This window comes from Ostrinia furnacalis, unplaced genomic scaffold (genome assembly GCF_004193835.3).
Source record: "Ostrinia furnacalis isolate ACB-3 unplaced genomic scaffold, ASM419383v2 OfSCF5252, whole genome shotgun sequence".
Classification (NCBI taxonomy): domain Eukaryota; kingdom Metazoa; phylum Arthropoda; class Insecta; order Lepidoptera; family Crambidae; genus Ostrinia; species Ostrinia furnacalis.
In genome coordinates, this window is record NW_021135491.1 from 48,294 (window position 1) to 67,644 (window position 19,351).

Here is a 19,351-nt window from a genome sequence, read left to right on the forward strand (position 1 = left end):
TTGACACTTTACTGTCAAAAGTGTGAGAACAATCTCTATCAGCCCCCCTAGGCAAAACGCACTTTTTGATCGAATCGAAAATCGAATCCGTCAAAACTCCATACAAAAAAGGGGCTTTTCAACCACTTTTCGACTGGTTTGCGATTATAATTTGCACTTTGTCTAGACCCACTGATCAAATCGTTAATAACGTAGATTTCTATTTCTTTTTACATATTTCTGCGGTCGCTCGCGCATGTCTCATTTATTGCGCAATACTGGCCACCAAAAAAACTGTATTCTATTTATAGTCCAGTCATATGGTACAAAATAATATGGTTACCTGGAAAGTTTTCCGGGAGTCACTAATGAAAATTTGTATTTACGTATAGATTTCGATGTGCTCTTTACGAATTTTAACTTTGCGACCTCCTATCGTCGCCGCGGGCGCCACCATATTGGAAAAATGCTACCTAGTAGCAGTTTTTTTCAAATAAATCCTTTCGGATTATTTTTTTGATAAAACATCCTTAGGAAAATTAAAACTAGAGAAAATTTCCTATTTTTGATGTCTACATAACCTTTTTGTGAAATCAATAGTTTAGGCGTGGGAGCGCCGTAGACTCTACAAGAAATTTATGCGGGTGTCTATGGGCGATGGTAATCACTTACCATCAGGTGATCCGTCTGCTCGTTTGCCTCCTGTCACATAAAAAAAAAATGTATTTCTTTCCACAAAGGTTTTCTACTAAACCTATCTCCATTGTGCCCATATTTCAGAATGCTATTTCAGTTTTATGTTTCAAGCAAAATTACTAACTACCGTCACGCCACGCTGCAGGAAGACAGACAGACAAAATGGACGACTATTTATCGAAATCAGCTGGAATTGTTTTCGGGAATTCGGTATGACAGGCTGATTTGTAACTGAAGCGTGCGAAATGCAGTGATTGGAAGGCTGATCGTTAAAGTGAATTGCATGGAAAACCGTTCAGCCAAGGGTTAATGGACGGTTGTTGGAATCGTGAGGTTAAATCTGATATGCCCCTTTGAAGAATCGTTCTATTTTGATGTCAGTTCCAAAAGCTCTATTTTGTTACTGAAAAATATCATCCTGTGGAAAAAAAATCTGGTCAATTGTTTGATCAAACAAAACCTCTCAAAAATTGTATTGGATTAAAATTATATTGGACGAGATTCAAATCTCTGGTCAAGCTGAACTATGGATCTACATTAATAATAATTGAAACGAAATGTATTTCAATTTTTAAATGCTGTAGGAATGATATCTGTTCAGTAATTAGGTTATAGGTATCAACTCAGTAAGCAACAAAAATATACATTATGGAAGCAATCAACATATTGAGTAACTACACACATCTATGTAGGAATTGAAATCCAGGTTGTATTTCTTCAGCTTTATTTGTATTTACTCCAGGATAAAAACCACAAAAAATAGGAAAATCTTAACCGTCTTAATGCAAAATCGTCTTGTCTACGAATCCCGTCTTTCTTACTCCCTCACTCATTCGTTCCCTCTCACTCACTCCCTTGCGTTCCGTTTCACACTCCTACACTCGGCCATCCTGCGGACAGTCTGCCCTCGGACTGTTTCATTTCAAAATTTTACATTAAAGCATCTTATAACTAATCTTGTTTAATACAATTCTTATAATCATTTAATCCTTTGAAATACTTTACTAGCTTGAAAATTACACAAGACTACTTTGCAACACAGTTCTTATAACAATGTAATAATAACACATCTTAACACTGGTACAACCCTTAAATACTTGTTACAAAATTACAAATAAACACTTATGTTGTTTGCCAAATTAAATAAATAATATCAAACTAATAATAATAATAATAAGCCTTTTATTTCCGAAACATTTTTACATTTTACATTTGACACTTTCTTCACTTAAAAAAACATTCACAAAATGTCTAAGATTTCGGTGTGCCTATTGGCAAAGGCCTCCTCCAACTCCTTCCATTGCCTTCTGTCCTCCGCCACTCTCATCCATAGAGGTCCTGCGGTCAACCTCAATTCATCCTCCCATCTTAAAGCCTTGCGACCTCGGTTTCTGGCGCTATCTCTCGGGTACCACACTGTCAACCGTTTACACCACNGTACATTTGGTATTTCATCCTCGAAGATTCGTCCGAGCTTTCCTCTCTTGCATCCTCCCTCCCTGGCGGAACTATCCTGCGTTTTTTGTTCGCCACCATTTCGGCTGAAAAACCTCTGAAACTTTCTCCGTCGTCATATGACGACATCCCGGTGGAATAATCGCCAGTTTTTGGGATATTTACAACTTTTTACACAATTATTTATTAAAATAAAATACGAGAAAATTTAACTACGCCCAACTCTCAAAAAGCCCGCCACGGCAATCCGATTATAGTCTCATCTGTGCAGTGTTGCCATTGCTACGGCAATTGCCGTGTTCTACGGAAATTGGACGAAATTTAAGGGAAGTCTACGGCCTACGGCAGCAAATCTATTACCGTAGCAAAATCTACGGCAATTTGCAAAGGCCGTATTTAGCATGAAACCAAAGCTAAGTGCCAAAGCCAAAAATTTTAAAAATATAAATGTCAATATCTGGCTGGGATTCCCCTTAGGTTGGTTCTGTAGCGTCAGCGTACACTGCATTTGTTTATTAGACAAAACACAGTAGGTCGCGCGTCACGACTGACGCACATCTTATTAGTACACACACCGGCAGATTTAGAGGAACGGAAAAAAAGCATCAATATCATCATTATTTTAGGAAAAAAATGCCTAATTATGACATTATTTTTTAATTTAATTCTAAATATGAAAAAAATAATTGCCAATAGTATATTTTTTTAATTATTTTGTTTAAATTACCCCATCAACAGTTTCGTTGAGTGTTTTGAATTGAATGAAGCTTTTGCTAATTTGGATTTCTTTTACGTGAAAGATGTTTTTTTCTGAGAATTTTGTTGTGTAAGCATTCAGTTACTTATAAGGGTTTATTATGCCCAGCTTAGCACCGTCAGAAATCATTAAGGCAGATGAAATGAGAAGTAACGGCCATGCATACAAATCGGCTGCCGTAAGACGTCGTTGATCAGTATCGACCACCCATGGCAGTAACCAACGGTACAGATTGATCATTTCTGTCGTTAGGAGGAGGGTTCAAGTCAGAAAAAGGCGTACTTCGCGACGGGATGACCGTTTTTTACAACTTCGAGTTTTCAGAAAGTCGCGGTTACCTGCTGTTCAAGCCAGAAATAACCTTAAAGACACTCGAGGAGTAAGAGTGACTGAGCCCACAGTTCACAGGAGATTTACTGAAGTTGGTATAGGGTCGTGCATACCCGAGAAAGCTCCAACTTGTGACACAGCACCGAAAAAACATATTGAACTTTTCACGTGAATATCGTGATTGGGTCTTGAACGACTGGAGGCATGATCTCTTCACTTATGAGTGCAGAGTTCTCTTAAACCAGATCGATGGAAGATAGCGAATATGGAGACACAAAGAGAACGTAACATTTAGTCTTAATTTTGAAAATATCGTGGTTTATGGAGGTAGCTTAATTCTGGTGTGGGGAAGGATTTTTTTGGGAGCTCGCACGGAGTTAGTGGTGGGTGATGGAGGAAATACGACTTCTGAATGGTACACTAGGAACATTTTAGAAGAACATGATGTGCCATTTACTCCATTTATTGTGGACTCCTTTAGTTTAATTCACGATAATGTTCGTTTTCACAGTGCTCGCTCAGTACAGGCACATCTAAACCATTTGGATATACCCATGATGCAGTGGCTGGCAAGATCCCTAGACAAGAATCCTATAGAGCATGTCTTGGACTTTCTTAAAAGATGTGTTAAACTCAGAATACCACCGGTGGTGTTGAGAAACGCGTTACTAGAGGAATGGCAGACATTGCCCCAAAATACCCTTCATATCATTAACTGCAGCATGCTCAGATGAATGGAAACCATCATCAGAGCAAGAGGGGGAAATACCCATCATTAATTCATTCATTTGGATAGTGATAAGCTACCCTAATTTTTAATCTGGCCACAATTTCTAATTTTTGTTCAAAACTGAAAAATTGAAATTTCGTTTCGATGATTTTTTATTAAATAAAAACGACTAAATATTTAAAAAATATATGTTATTTTATTTTATTTTAATTATCTCTTTATTTTGTATAATAAATATTTCATAGATCAGTAGTAATTTTCCTTATTTTCATACTTTTTTTTTGCGTTCCGCTAAATCTGCCGGTGTGTGTATATAAGCAGTTAATAATTAATAAACTACGCTCTTGATTATCGCACACGCATCCAGCTGGTTCATTTGTCGTCTCCCTGCTCAGGAGCCAAAGTTCCATGACGAGGTACAAATTTAGCTTAGCAGTTGCGGGTGGCGCTAGTGTATACTGAATTTGAATAGTTCCTTCTTTTGTCCGCTGCCATTATTATTTAGTTCAGGATGAGGAAACTTCCATACAACGCTCATCCAAGTGAAACTTGCTTCCAGACAGATTTAAATTTTATTAAAATGACGATAAAAAATAGTTTTGGCTGACTTTTTATTAATTAAAATGATTGTAAAAATTAAAAACAAAAATGTATTAACTATTCAATTTATGTGCTACGGCAGCCGAAGACATCCATTCCTTAGAAACACGGCAATTTCCCCTACCGAACACGGCAGTCAAAAATTAGTCGCTGGCAACACTGTTGATTCATTCATCAAATATGGCGTCATGGGGTGAATTTTATCTCTGTGATTTTATCTTGCAGAGATTTGAGATTTCCGCCAGTATAAATAAATTATGGTTTTTCAGTCATATTTCGTGATAAAATGTTAAGTTACGTAATTGTGAGATAACTTGAGTGATAAAAGAGGTTAGGTGTTTCTGTTCGCCTATAATTAGTTCGCGCACAAATCATAGGTTATTAGCAATTACTTAAATTTAGTTATTAATTACAATGGAATCACCTGTAAAGCCTCAAAATGTTAATCGCCCATTCATGGCCCCTTTACTGGTGAGTTTTCTAAAGTATTCTCTCTTAACATTGCACAAATCCGTTACATTTTCAATTACCTAGCTGTACCTACCTACATAATTAAACGAGTATTTGTTGATAGTGATTCAATTCAATTCGCTCTATTTCACAAGCAATAAAGTATACGCTGCAAGTCGCGCCGAAAGAGTATTGAAAGTTAAAAAAGTAACCTAACCTATCTTGTTAAAAATCAATCCGAATCTTGTAGCGTGTGAATTACATTGATCTTTGTTTGTTTCAGGCCGGTGCTCTTGCCGGTATTTCTGTGGACGTCACACTTTATCCGCTGGACACCTTAAAGACTCGTCTGCAGAGCGAGCAAGGTTTCCACAAGGCCGGCGGCTTCAGAGGGGTGTACCGAGGTAAGAGCAGGTAAATTACTTAGCTTAAAACATTTATCGACTTTCTTTTATTTATTTAGGAGGACCAGGGTTTTACATTGTGTAATAATAACAAGTACATACATTGTGTAATATACCACACCACACCCTACAAGAATTTGTCTAAATCTACTATACAAAAAATAAGTCTGGTTTTCCTTCCTGACGCTATAACTCCAGAACGCACGAACCGATTTCCATGGTTTTGCATTTGTAGGAAAGTTCTCGGGCTCCGTGAGGTTTATAGCAAAGAAAATTCAGGAAAAATTTAAAGGGGATGAAACGGGATCCACGCGTACGAAGTCGCGGGCGGCCGCTAGTTACCTAATATATTGCATAATTATCTAGTCCTAAATTATATAAGTTTTCTAGTGATATCTGACGACTTATGGTCCTATGTCCCCGAGATGGGGCAGAGGACGTCCACAACAGTCCTCCATCGCGTTCGGTCTTAAGCTTCGTGCTTGATCTCGCTCCAGGTCTTGCAAATTTTCTTCGTCTCATCTGCTACAGTGATATCTGATACATTTAATGAAATCTTTTCATCTACCCTAGGCTTGCTGACAGTGGCATCGACCTCCATCCCCACAGCGTCCTTGTTCTTTGTGTCATATGAGACAACTAAGAAGTTATTGCAGCCTCACATTGATAAGCAGTATGCACCATTAGTCCACATGGTGGCAGCCAGTATCGGGGAAGTGGTATGTTGATTTTTAATTAATTTTTCAAATTACCTACATAAGGGTGAATAAAACTAGTTTATAGTGTCTTTAGTTACCCTCGAATTGAAATAAATGGCGATAGCACCCTTTTGGTACAGTCGGCGTCAAATAGTTCGTAACACCCAAAGTAGCCAAAAGTTCGCAACATGTCTTTGTTAAGATTGGATTTTATGGTTGTGTTGTCAACTTGAGCCAAAGTGGCTGACAGCATGTACTTTTTTTTAACCCTTCATTTGGCAAGACACAAATTGTTTAATTTTTTCAATAAAATCTATTTAGACCTAATTGTTACTATCAAATAAAGTTAAGAAAAATAGTAAAAATAATATTTGGTTGGTATTTTCGCGAAAAACGATTGTTGCTTATTTACCACATTGCCAAATAGGGGTACTTAAATAAAACATTGAGATATACAGGGTGTTTGGCGCATCGTGTGCCAAAATGATTTGGCGGATAGAATGGGTCATTTCCTATATTTTCAGCCTCCATAACACGTTCCATGTCAGGCGGCTACTTTTATATTAAGTTTTTTAGTAATTTCACCAAAATACCCAAATCGCATCATTTAATTTCGATTTAAAAAAAAACTACTAAGCGTAGCCTCAAAGTAAATATTTTGTTTTGACGTGCATTGATATAGGGTTGCATCAAATCTAAATTTACTGGCAAATATCATCTAGTTTTTTTTTAATTCAGCTTTGAACTTTTCCGAAAAGTTAAAAATGGACTGAACATTTAAGTTTACATGGCTATAAAAATTTTTTTAAAAGAGATAGCGATCTTCGGATATTATCAAAACTTCTCTAGTCTATCCCCATTCAAACGGTATACTAATCTTGTTTAAATAATAACAACAACTTCACAAATTCCCTAAATTAGTGCATTGACTCTATTCGGACTGATTTGCGAAATTTGTGTTTATAGCCCCTTTTTGTGTGAATAACACGTTAAATACCTACAGGTAAAAAATATTTATCTTATGCAATGTAAAAAACCTTTTCTCTATCGTTTTTCAATGTGGATTTCTTGAAATTAAAGACGAAAATAATTATTTTGATCGTTTATTAATTATTACAAATTTTGTTCAAAATGTCCGCCTCGGCAACGTATACACTCACGACATCTTCGACTGTTGTCGTATGCAGCCTCATTTCTCTTTTTATTACTATAAAGGCGTTTTCTATTCGTTGTTGTAGTTCTTCTAATGTTTGAACTTCCGTTACGTACACCAGTTCATTACCTCGTCCCCAGACGTAAAAATCTAACGGAGTTAGGTCTGGGGAACGTGCAGGCCACTGTATAGGGCCAGTCTAAATTAGAAGAAGATGTCGTTACTTAGTGTATACGTTGCCGAGGCGGACATTTTGAACAAAATTTGTAATAATTAATAAACGATCAAAATAATTATTTTCGTCTTTAATTTCAAGAAATCCACATTGAAAAACGATAGAGAAAAGGTTTTTTACATTGCATAAGATAAATATTTTTTACCTGTAGGTATTTAACGTGTTATTCACACAAAAAGGGGCTATAAACACAAATTTCGCAAATCAGTCCGAATAGAGTCAATGCACTAATTTAGGGAATTTGTGAAGTTGTTGTTATTATTTAAACAAGATTAGTATACCGTTTGAATGGGGATAGACTAGAGAAGTTTTGATAAAATCCGAAGATCGCTATCTCTTTTAAAAAAAAATTTATAGCCATGTAAACTTAAATGTTCAGTCCATTTTTAACTTTTCGGAAAAGTTCAAAGCTGAATTTTAAAAAAACTAGATGATATTTGCCAGTAAATTTAGATTTGATGCAACCCTATATCAATGCACGTCAAAACAAAATATTTACTTTGAGGCTACGCTTAGTATTTTTTTTTTAAATCGAAATTAAATGATGCGATTTGGGTATTTTGGTGAAATTACTAAAAAACTTAATATAAAAGTAGCCGCCTGACATGGAACGTGTTATGGGGGCTGAAAATATAGGAAATGACCCATTCTATCCGCCAAATCATTTTGGCACACGATGCGCCAAACACCCTGTATATAGAATTATTTTTTTTATATGAAAGAAAATCTTAAAAAAATCAATCGTATTTCACATTTTATGCATTAAACTTTTTTTTGGCCATTTTCGCAAAGTCAACAATGACCTTTTTCTTCAACATTTGATAGATGACGTATGTCATCATACTTCACGATCAATATGCCGAGCCAAGGTTGGCTTTTTATTTTCTCTTTAGCTTCTGAAACTGGTATGTTATTGTTATCTGCTATAGTTGTTGACTTCAACGCAAGAAAAATGTGTTTATCATTTAAATCAGTTCAGCGGTATAAGTGTGAAGACAGACAACACAGAGACAGACAGCAAATTCTTCCTCTCTCCTAATATGCTGTGCCCGACAGGGTCCATAATTGCATCAAAAGTAATTACTATACCATCTCTATAACATAATTCATGTAATACATGATTGATTTATTGTGTATTGACACTCTTTTGTATTAACAAAAAGCTAAACCTATTTTGTTAGATGTTTGGCACTGTTGCTTCTAGGCAACATCGAGGTTCGGAAGCATGTCATGTATTAGAAAACACAGTTTCTACGCCAAATATTGCTTTATATGATTAGTTTGATTTATTATGAATGAAATTTAGACAAAACAAAAACAATTAGAGATGATAAAATAGTACAAAATCATAAAACTTCCGTCTTTGTTATTCTCATTGCGCGTCATCTTGGCGTCTGACAGAAATATGGATATGAAATCACTCAAAACTCAGTCGACGACCGATTTACTAGTGTTTTGCTGAACTAAGCTTTGTAACAAAATCGAATGATTTGCAAAAAACTTATTTGGTGCTGTAGAAATATTCATAGTGGTTGTTGCTTAAAAGCATCACTGCCAAATGAAGGGTTAATTTAGTACTTTTTTCATATTTTATGATTTATTTTTCTTTTTGTTACAGTTGGCCTGTGTAATCAGAGTTCCTACTGAGATAGCAAAGCAAAGGAAGCAAACTTATGTAGGCAGCCAGACAAGGAGTAGTATAAGGATATTATTAGAGGCAAGTTTTTTTTCTAAATGTCCATGACAGTCCAATAGTACATAATTTCGTTACATCTAGTGCTCAATTCAGTCAATTCAAAACAATTATTATGATGTGACAGAGCATAGGAATTCTGTGGGTCTAGACAAAGTGCAAATTATAATCGCAAACCAGTCGCAAAGTGGTCGAAAAGTCCCTTTTTTGTATGGAGTTTTGACGGATTCGATTTTCGATTCGATCAAAAAGTGCGTTTTGTCTAGGGGGCCAGGACAAAGTGCAAATTATAATCGCAAACCAGTCGCAAAGTGGTCGAAAAGTCCCTTTTTTGTATGGAGTTTTGACGGATTCGATTTTCGATTCGATCAAAAAGTGCGTTTTGTCTAGGGGGCCTGAAGTCTCGTTGACATTTGACGTAAAAAATCACCCATGACATTCACACTCACACTCAGGCATTACATGAGTTAAGCGCTACAACTATAGCAGTGTTCATAAAACTGTTCCTGAGGAAGATAAACCACAAATCGCGCACAATGGCCCAATCATGAGGCTAAGTGCGGTATTCGATTGCCCTGCAAAACTTTATAACAATATTACTAAATAGCAATCGTAATAATTTGACAGTTCATAACGTACGATAAAGTCAGATAAACAAAGCGTTTGACAGAATAATCGTACGTTATGAACTGTCAAATGATAACGATTGCTTTACACAATTCCATCTCTGTTCCTACATCAGGCTTACAAATCAGAGGGCCTGCGGCGAGGCGTGTACCGCGGCTTCTTCTCGACGGTAGCCCGGGACCTGCCCTTCAGCTTCATCGAGCTGCCCGTCTGGGAGTTCCTGAAGACCCTCGTCTCGCACCACAACGATGGACAGATCACCAGCTTCCAGGTAATTATGTTGTAACGCTTGTACAGAGATGTTGTCTTTTGTATATTTCAATCAAGTTTCAGTTTGTTTTGATAATATAACATACTTGTGAAAAGTAATTTATGGAGATTTGATATTTTTTTATAATGTTTTTCAAAAAACTTTTTACATTAATTAGCTTAAATTCTAGTAATAAACTAATCTTTTCAATCAAAATTACATACCTTGCTCTACTGTCGTGACAGTACCAAAATAATAGTTACCAAACCAAATCTTGTGAATGAAAATCACGTTTTATTTTCTTTGTTCCATCTGAAATCAGTCTCACCACTATGCTAGATGATAAGATGAATTATAATGTCCATTTAATTTAAAGATTTTCTGGCATGTATGTACTTGACTGTATACAGGGTGTTAGGTAAATGGGTATATGAGCCGACACTAGCCCATGTTAACATGGGCATATAAATGGTATGGTGAAATCAGAAAATTGATATCTTCATTTTAATTATTTTAATTTTCATACAAATCGGATTTTATAAAATTTATTTTGTATGAAAATTAAAAAAAATAAAATGATATCAAATTTCTGACTTCACCATACCATTTATTACCGTTTACCTAACACCCTGTATACTTTAGGGCACGGGTTCCCAAACTATGCGTCGCAATGCGCCCCAGGGCATCGCAAAAAATGCTAAACCCCAAGGGCGTTGCAGTATAAAAAGTTCAGGAAGCCCTGCTGTAGGCCATATTGCTATCATATTTATTTTATTCACATGCGATCATTATAAATAACTTGAAAAAATCGAACTGCCTAAGGCGGGAATTGAACCCACGACCTTCCGCTTGCCGGGCGACTGCTCTTCCAACTGAGCTACTTAGACACTGGATGAACCCGTCGAAATTTTCAAGTGTAATACGACTCTTAACGCTAAAAATTTAATAACACATGCAATCAGTCAGAAGACAGCAGATTTTTTCTGTGATTGCAAGAGATGGGAGCAGATTCCCCAATGGGACTCTCGCCATGATTAATTCTGGCTCTCCATGTCCAGTAGGCCTAAGATGCGCGCCGTGATAACTTTTATCGACGTCAAAATGTATGGACAAAATCGATAAAGGACTTCTTGGCGGGAATCTGAAGCGTCATGTTAGCGGTTTTGTTTTATTTCCTCAAATTCGTGTTTAGGCGACTATTAATGTGTAATAATGGTGGGTTATTAACCATTGAGTGTTCGTGAACGTGCATGAGTGTGGGCGAGTGAAGCAAAACAGTGCATCGTGATTCTTCGGGTTCTCTCAAGTTGTCCATAGGAGGTCTCAGTAAAGCACCACAACTTTACTGAGACTCAAAGGGTGGGAAGGGGTATCATCTATCATCCTTCATTATATCATTACTTGATCTCATTTTGTAAATCGTATCACTTATAAACTTGAAAATGGCAAAAATCAAGTCGACGTCGACGTGTATTGCCAACATCATCAAAAAAGAAGAAGAAGAAAATCGATAAAATGGCGTGATAACCGCTTATCGCGGCGCGCATCTTAGGCCTACAGAATGCACTGTGCTATCGTATTAAACTCCAGTTTCCCTTCAGAGCGCGGTGTGTGGTTCTATCGCAGGCGGGTTCGCTGGAGTCGTGACGACGCCATTAGACTTGGCCAAGACGCGTATCATGCTAGCTGAGGATTACGCCGTCACCAGGAAATTGAGGATACGCCCGGTGCTCTCCAGTATTTACTCGGAGTCAGGGGTTAGAGGATTGTTCGCAGGTGAGTCTTGAACCAAAGCAACCAAAGTAACCGACATAGCTCGCAGAATAGACAGTTTGACACCAAACCCCAATAATTCGAAACCACAACTGTTTTAAAAAGACCCTTCATTCTGGTCTTAAAAACTTAATTTATTTTAAATTACCTGTAAATTACGATTTTTGGTCGCATTGTAATTGAAAAAAGTAGTTTGAGTTGACAAAATTGTGACGTCACTGGCTTGTAGTGCCATACAAAATCTATGGGAGAGTTTCGTTTTGACAGTTTTAAAGTACGTCAATTGACTGTGGTGTCAACATGTCTATTGCTAATATCAAGTGGCAGTGGGCGGGGCACATAGCTCGTAGAGACGATGGCTGTTGGGGCAGAAAAGTTCTCGAGTGGCGACCACGGGCTGGAGAACGTAACGTGGTGACTACTAGGTGTACCGACGATCTGGTAAAGGTTGCAGGAAGAGCCTGGATGCGGGCAGCGCAGGACCGTTCATTGTGGAAAACCTTGGGGGAAGCCTTTGTCCAGCTGTGGACGTCATTTGGCTGAAACGAACGAACGAGTCTTGAATATCTGCACATGCTCATGCTCATATGCGACTTGTATGTACTCACATGCACAGAATACTCTTGCATGCTCTCTCGTTAACTGGCCTGACCAAGACGCGCATATGCTAGCTGAGGATTACGCCGTCACCAGGAAGTTAAGGATACAGCCTGTGCTTTCCAGTATTTACTCGGAGTCAGGAGTGAGAGGATTGTTTGCAGGTAAGTCATAGATGCACACCCATACTAACACATGCATGGGTATTCCACATAATACGTATTTATTCACTTATTAGCGGCTGCCCGCGACTTCGTACGCGTGGACCCCATTTTACTCCCTTAGGGGTTGAATTTTGCAAATCTCGCCGTAAAAACCATCCTTGGACTTCAACGAACATTAAAAAGAAGAATTAGTAAAATTGCTTCAGACGTTGTTGAGTTCTTACCAACACATGTTGCGAACTTTTTGACTATATTTTGACGCTGACTGTACATATCATCATTAATTCGTAATTTCTCCTCAGGTGCCACTCCTCGTCTTACCGGCTTCATGCTAGGCGGTTTCGTGTTCTTCGGAGTGTATGATGACGTCAAAACCTTCGTCGAGAACTGGGCCAGCTAGCATCTGTTCGATGCCCGGACAAGGCAATATACCTTGAAGCCACGATAGCCGAACGGTGAAGGGGTCGGACTGGCCGACTCGTGATCCGGGGAACGCGGGTTCGGTCCCCGCCGCCGCTCGACTAGTGTGGTGAGCCCACTCGTGATACAAGCATATTTAGCTTAGTACGAGGGGCTAAATATACGGGACTCTTCCCACCTCTCGTCGCCACCGCTGCAACTCCTGTGTGGCCAGGATCTACAGCTTGGCCGCCAATAAAAACCCAACCAGTGAAGGCCAAGTTTGTCCTGGGAGAAAGTTGAAGTACAAGTCTGTTATCTTTTTACCTCTTGCCCGAGTGTGTTTTCTTGTTAATAACTCTGTGTCCCCTTTCAAAAAGTGGGATATAAAGCTTGGATTCTGTGTCGTTTTTTTAATATATGAATGAATTGTTAATAATGTTAAGAGGTTGTGAACCTTTTGTTGTATGTATTTACATAAGTTTATTTCGTATTATTATTTAGTTACTTGTTACAGTAATACATAATTATATTACTTGTTATGTATAACAATAGTGTTAATATTTTGACTGAGTAGTCAGGCCAATCTAGTCTAGATATCGAATAAATTGTTGAGTACAATGTTTATTATATTACAATTGTATCTTTATTTGTTTACTTACATTATGTATTTAAGTTAATTTAAATATCTATTTAATTTCAGATTCTACAGCTTGGCTGTGAAACAGTCAAGGACATTGGAAATAGTTTTGAATCTTAAAACGAGTCAAATATGTGACTCTAAATAATTGTATATCATCATCATTCCAGCCACAGAACATCCACCGAACATAAACCTCCTCCATTAATTTTCAGATTGTCCGTTTGGAAAATTGTTATCGTAAAAATAAAATTCTGGGAATGATCCCCATGGTTTCAGTGAGATATCGTTAGGGGTTTGACGCAGACCGTCCGTCACGTTTCGTCACTAATTCAAAAATGACATTCCTAATCGCATTCCGTCCCATTCGCATTTCAACGTATCAAATTTGGTCGCATTCGCATTCAGGCCCATTTGCATTTTCCAAAAAAGAGTTTAAAATCTTGCATATAATCGTATTGTACAAGAATGGTACTTACGACAAAAATGTTTCTAGGCAAATCGTATCAAAGGTTGTTTATGGGAACACGATTTAAAATTGTGTTCAAAAAACTGTATCATTTTCGTTGAATAAACTCGACATACAACGGCAAAAACGATTCTGGACAAAGTGTAACGAAAGATTGTATAAGATTTAAAATAGTGTGTATAATTTTCGTTGAAATTAATAGTGTTTTGGTCAGTTGACTTTCCTACAAGTGTCGTGAAATGTTGGTACTTTCCATAAAATGTATGGCAGTGTTGTTTTCACAGTTTATAAAAAGCATTTCTTTACGTGGTGTCATTCCATATTGTTGAAAATTTTTTGTTGTATAGAATTTACAACTATTGTCATCTTAATGAAATAAATCAAAATCAAAAATATTTATTCAGTTTAGACCACAAGTGGCACTTATGAACGTCAAAATGTTAAAAAAAGAAAAGGTAGCCCTTATGGGGCACTTTACATGTCTCCTTATCTTTTGGGCCCTCCAGCGGGCCTACCATATGGCAAAATGTCTTGTTGTATAGAATTTACAACTATGGCATAAAGTATGAATTACATGTTACGTCGTCGTATAGTAATAATGTTTAGTTGTATAGAATTTACAACTATGGCGTAAAATATGAAATAAAATTATTTAGTTGTATAGAATTTACAACTATGGCGTAAAATATGAATTAAATATACAGGGTGTTTGGCGCATCGTGTGCCAAAATGATTTGGCGGATAGAATGGGTCATTTCCTATATTTTCAGCCCCCATAACACGTTCCATGTCAGGCGGCTACTTTTATATTAAGTTTTTTAGTAATTTCACCAAAATACCCAAATCGCATCATTTAATTTCGATTTAAAAAAAAACTACTAAGCGTAGCCTCAAAGTAAATATTTTGTTTTGACGTGCATTGATATAGGGTTGCATCAAATCTAAATTTACTGGCAAATATCATCTAGTTTTTTTTTAATTCAGCTTTGAACTTTTCCGAAAAGTTAAAAATGGACTGAACATTTAAGTTTACATGGCTATAAACAATCGTATTTCACATTTTATGCATTAAACTTTTTTTTGGCCATTTTCGCAAAGTCGATTAATGACCTTTTTCTCCAACATTTGATAGATGACGTATGTCATCATACTTCACGATCAATATGCCGAGCCAAGGTTGGCTTTTTATTTTCTCTTTAGCTTCTGAAACTGGTATGTTACCGTTATCTGCTATAGTTGTTGACTTCAACGCAAGAAAAATGTGTTTATCATTTAAATCAGTTCAGCGGTATAAGTGTGAAGACAAACAACACAGAGACAGACAGCAAATTCTTCCTCTCTCCTAAAATGCTGTGCCCGACAGGGTCCGTAATTGCATCAAAAGTAATTACTATACCATCTCTATAACATTATTCATGTAATACATGATTGATTTATTGTGTATTGACACTCTTTTGTATTAACAAAAAGCTAAACCTATTTTGTTAGATGTTTGGCACTGTTGCTTCTAGGCAACATCGAGGTTCGGAAGCATGTCATGTATTAGAAAACACAATTTCTACGCCAAATATTGCTTTATATGATTAGTTTGATTTATTATGAATTAAATTTAGACAAAACAAAAAAAATAAGAGATAATAAAATAGTACAAAATCATAAAACTTCCGTCTTTGTTATTCTCATTGCGCGTCATCTTGGCGTCTGACAGAAATATGAATATGAAATCACTCAAAACTCAGTCGACGACCGATTTACTAGTGTTTTGCTGAACTAAGCTTTGTAACAAAATCGAATGATTTGCACAAAACTTATTATTTGGTGCTGTAGAAATATTCAAAGTGGTTGTTGCTTAAAAGCATCACTGCCAAATGAAGGGTTAAACAGAACACCCTGTGGTGCAAACTCATAAAGCCGTAAAATCGTATACAGTACTTTTACAACTCCCTAAAATAACCAATAGACAGAAATGTCCAAATAAAATTCTAAGCACAGAATTTGTATTAGGAGTGATCATTGCATCTATTTAGCTTACTGAAGCTGCAGCTTGGAACATGATAAAATATAACAGCAGTTTCAAAGCTTTTACACATATTATTTATTCAAAGTAAGAATAGAGGATACTTCTAAGCTGCCGCAACGAGTAAATGGGAGGGCCACAGAGAAAATTTAATCAGGCTTTTAACTGGAATACGTTGACATACCCGTATTAATATATGGATTAATACTCGTATTAATTTATCGAGAAGCACGGTATGTCACAAAAAATGGTACATTCATAATAATTATAAATATTTATTTAAAATTAGGTATTTTTCAAAGGTTCTCAGTAGATCTGCGTAAAAATAATATATCTAAACTTTTTACTACATTTTGCCTTGACAGCGTCAAGGCAAAATGTAGTAAAAATCCTGACTCAGTCCTGTTATACAGTTTTAAGCCGTTTGATCAATGTGAAAAATAATGGTTTTGTAGGCCAATGAACTCCGTAGGTACTTTGTATAAGCCTTTGTAGAAACTCAATTGCACTCAAAAAATAGCTTTTTACTTACCCTGCTTTGGGCTCCACATGTGCTGTACCACAATAGTCTTAAAGGACCATAACGCGCCTTCCCTTGCTACGAAGCATCTGAATTTTCTCAGTGTTCTGTAATATAAGTAGGTACGTAAGTACACTCAGTGGATGAAGATAATAATTTCCTAAAACGTTGTTACGCTAAGTACTTACTGTGCTGTATAATAGCGACCGTAATAACTACATACCTATGGGACCATGAAGGCATGCGCTTACGAGCCTATAAGGAAGCTGCTTATCTTGCACCTTGTAATATTAAAACTATTTTCTTAAGACTCGGAAGTGAATTGTAGAAGCTGCTCCTTTCTCTGCAATAAGGTAATTAATATGATAAAATAACCTTTCTCAATTCAAATACAAACTGAAGAACTGTGTAATATAATAATATTATTATAAATAATTAATTTCTAGGGTTTTATATCTCATCGGATGCGGGCAATGCGGGACTAGTTATTGTGGACATCCGTGAAGACGCCTTTGTCCAGCAGTGGACGGCATTAAGCTGAAACTAGGACTTTACTATATTATTTACTTAGTTTATTATTTCAACCAAATTGTACTCATAATAACTACATCCACCATTTCAACAAATACCCTCTAAGTTTGGTCCATCGCAAATAGTTTTAGTTCTCAAGCCTCCCCTTATTTCGTATCAGATTTAGGGTACGCCTTTTCAATTTCGCATAGAAACATATGATACGATTACGACGTCTTAACCCTATTCAGACAAGAGAAATGCCTCGCAGCTATTGGGATCACATTGTTCTGTACGGTATTATAGTATCCATTGTAAGCATGTTCAACAATATTGATATGTTACCCAGTAAACTAGCAAAGATTTTGGGTTTAATAGATTTCCTGTAGGAAAACAAATATTATACAGGGTGTCCCAAAATTACAACGTTACACTGACTTCAGAGGTAGATAAGCCTAAAATGCATTGAACAAGTCTATGAAGTCCATTTTAAAAAATAAATAATTATCATCTTCTTAGCCATAGGTCGTCCACTGCTGCTGAACATAGGTCTCCCCCTATTATTTCCATGTTGCCCGGTGGGTAGCGGCCTGCGTCCAGCACCTTCCTGCTACCTTTACGATGTCGTCGGTCCACCTTGTGGGTGGACGTCTCACGCTGCGTTTTCCAGTACGCGGCCTCCACTCCAGAACCTTGCTGCCTCATTGGCCGTCAGTTCTGGGTACTATGTGCCCTGCCCATTGCCACTTCAATAAAATAACTAATATCAAAAATACAGGAGATATTAAAAAGCCTTTCGAATTCTCAAATTAAAATACCCTATCAAATTCTAATTCTATAAAACTGCACTAGAGATCTGCAGATTACTCTTTAATCCCGGAATCAACATAGTTTTCCAGGAAAATTTTGTATTGATATCATAATACTTTGAAAAATAAAATACGAGCGCGGCGGACTCACGGATTAAACTGTTGAAATGTATAGGATATTTTTGTTATATTTTAGATAATTTAAGCAAATATAACTTCCAGGAACTTCCTCATTCAATAAATAATATTTTAGTTTTTATAAAGCAATCATCTTCCTCGTTGTGGATAAAAAAAAAACTATAAAGCTACAAGTACTTATGTACCTACTTTATTAACAAGAAATGTAGTATTTATGTCATAGTATTGTATGTAGAGTCAAATAAGAAGACTACCTTTTTTCAGTTTTATTGTACCCAAGTGTGTCTCAAGTTAACAAGTAAAACAGGATTTCAAGAGCATTTTATTCATATCTTTATCAATGTTACTAACGCCCGTATTCACAAACATTACTATGAGGTCTCACAGTGCGCGTGGACGCACAGGGTGACACATGAACCAATCTCTGAGCTCTAATCAACGCTGTGCGTTCGATTTGCTGCTTCACTTAAGCAAGCATAATTTTTTGTGAATACAGGCGTAAGACAGACAACACTCAAATTGAGAACAAATTAATAGTATAACTAAACCCTCTTCTTGTTGCACAGTTAACTTGCGAAGTGGCGCTAGACTTAGCCGTTAATAACTTAATAGCCTGTCTGCCCCGACGTATTACATTACAAAGCGTTGCAATTTAAGCCATATAACATCCCCCTTAAACTTCTTATTCTCAGTTAAAATTCCGCTGCCGAGTCACGTAGATCTTAACGTCTCTGTCTTTAGATTTATAGGACTTTAGTATTTATGAACGCATCCGTAGCTGCTTTAGGCTGGCTGATGCAATTTATGCTGTTGAAGCCTTTTTTCCTTTGAACTTTTATTGGGAACTTACCTGATACATTCGAAAATGATTCTGCAGCGTAGTGTTTTGAGATTGTGACTGTATTGGTCTGTAGACGTAGAGTCCCTTGTTCGGTTAAGATAATAGCAGATAGGATACAAACTGACTGTAACTATTGAAAAAAAAAGCCTATTTCATGATTCTTAAGAAGCATTTTATGCTTTTTTAAGAAAAATTGAGCCATGTCAGAATCATACTTTGATAATTATACCGTCGTTGGAATTATTGCGACCCACACGTTAAAAGAAGATTATCTCGGATTAGAAAAACTATTGACTATCAGTTTTTTGTTCACGTTTCTCTTGCTAGCTTTCTATACAGGGTGTTTCTTGTAAGGTGTCAAGCCGAAGGCAGGTGATAGGTGAGGACTAGACCTATCGATTTCACCCCTATGTATGT

General features: G+C 36.8%; 1 protein-coding gene across 1 annotated transcript; it reads left to right on the top strand.

Moving 5' to 3' along the window:
• Positions 1-4,727: 4,727 nt before the first annotated feature.
• LOC114360909 (S-adenosylmethionine mitochondrial carrier protein) lies at positions 4,728-13,658 on the top strand. The gene is made up of 7 exons (XM_028315773.1): positions 4,728-5,018; positions 5,281-5,401; positions 5,975-6,120; positions 9,106-9,204; positions 9,923-10,078; positions 11,659-11,833; positions 12,894-13,658. Exons 1-7 carry the CDS (start codon positions 4,962-4,964, stop codon positions 12,989-12,991), a joined length of 852 nt encoding a protein of 283 aa, XP_028171574.1. The 5' UTR covers positions 4,728-4,961; the 3' UTR covers positions 12,992-13,658.
• The last annotated feature ends 5,693 nt before the right edge of the window (positions 13,659-19,351 follow it).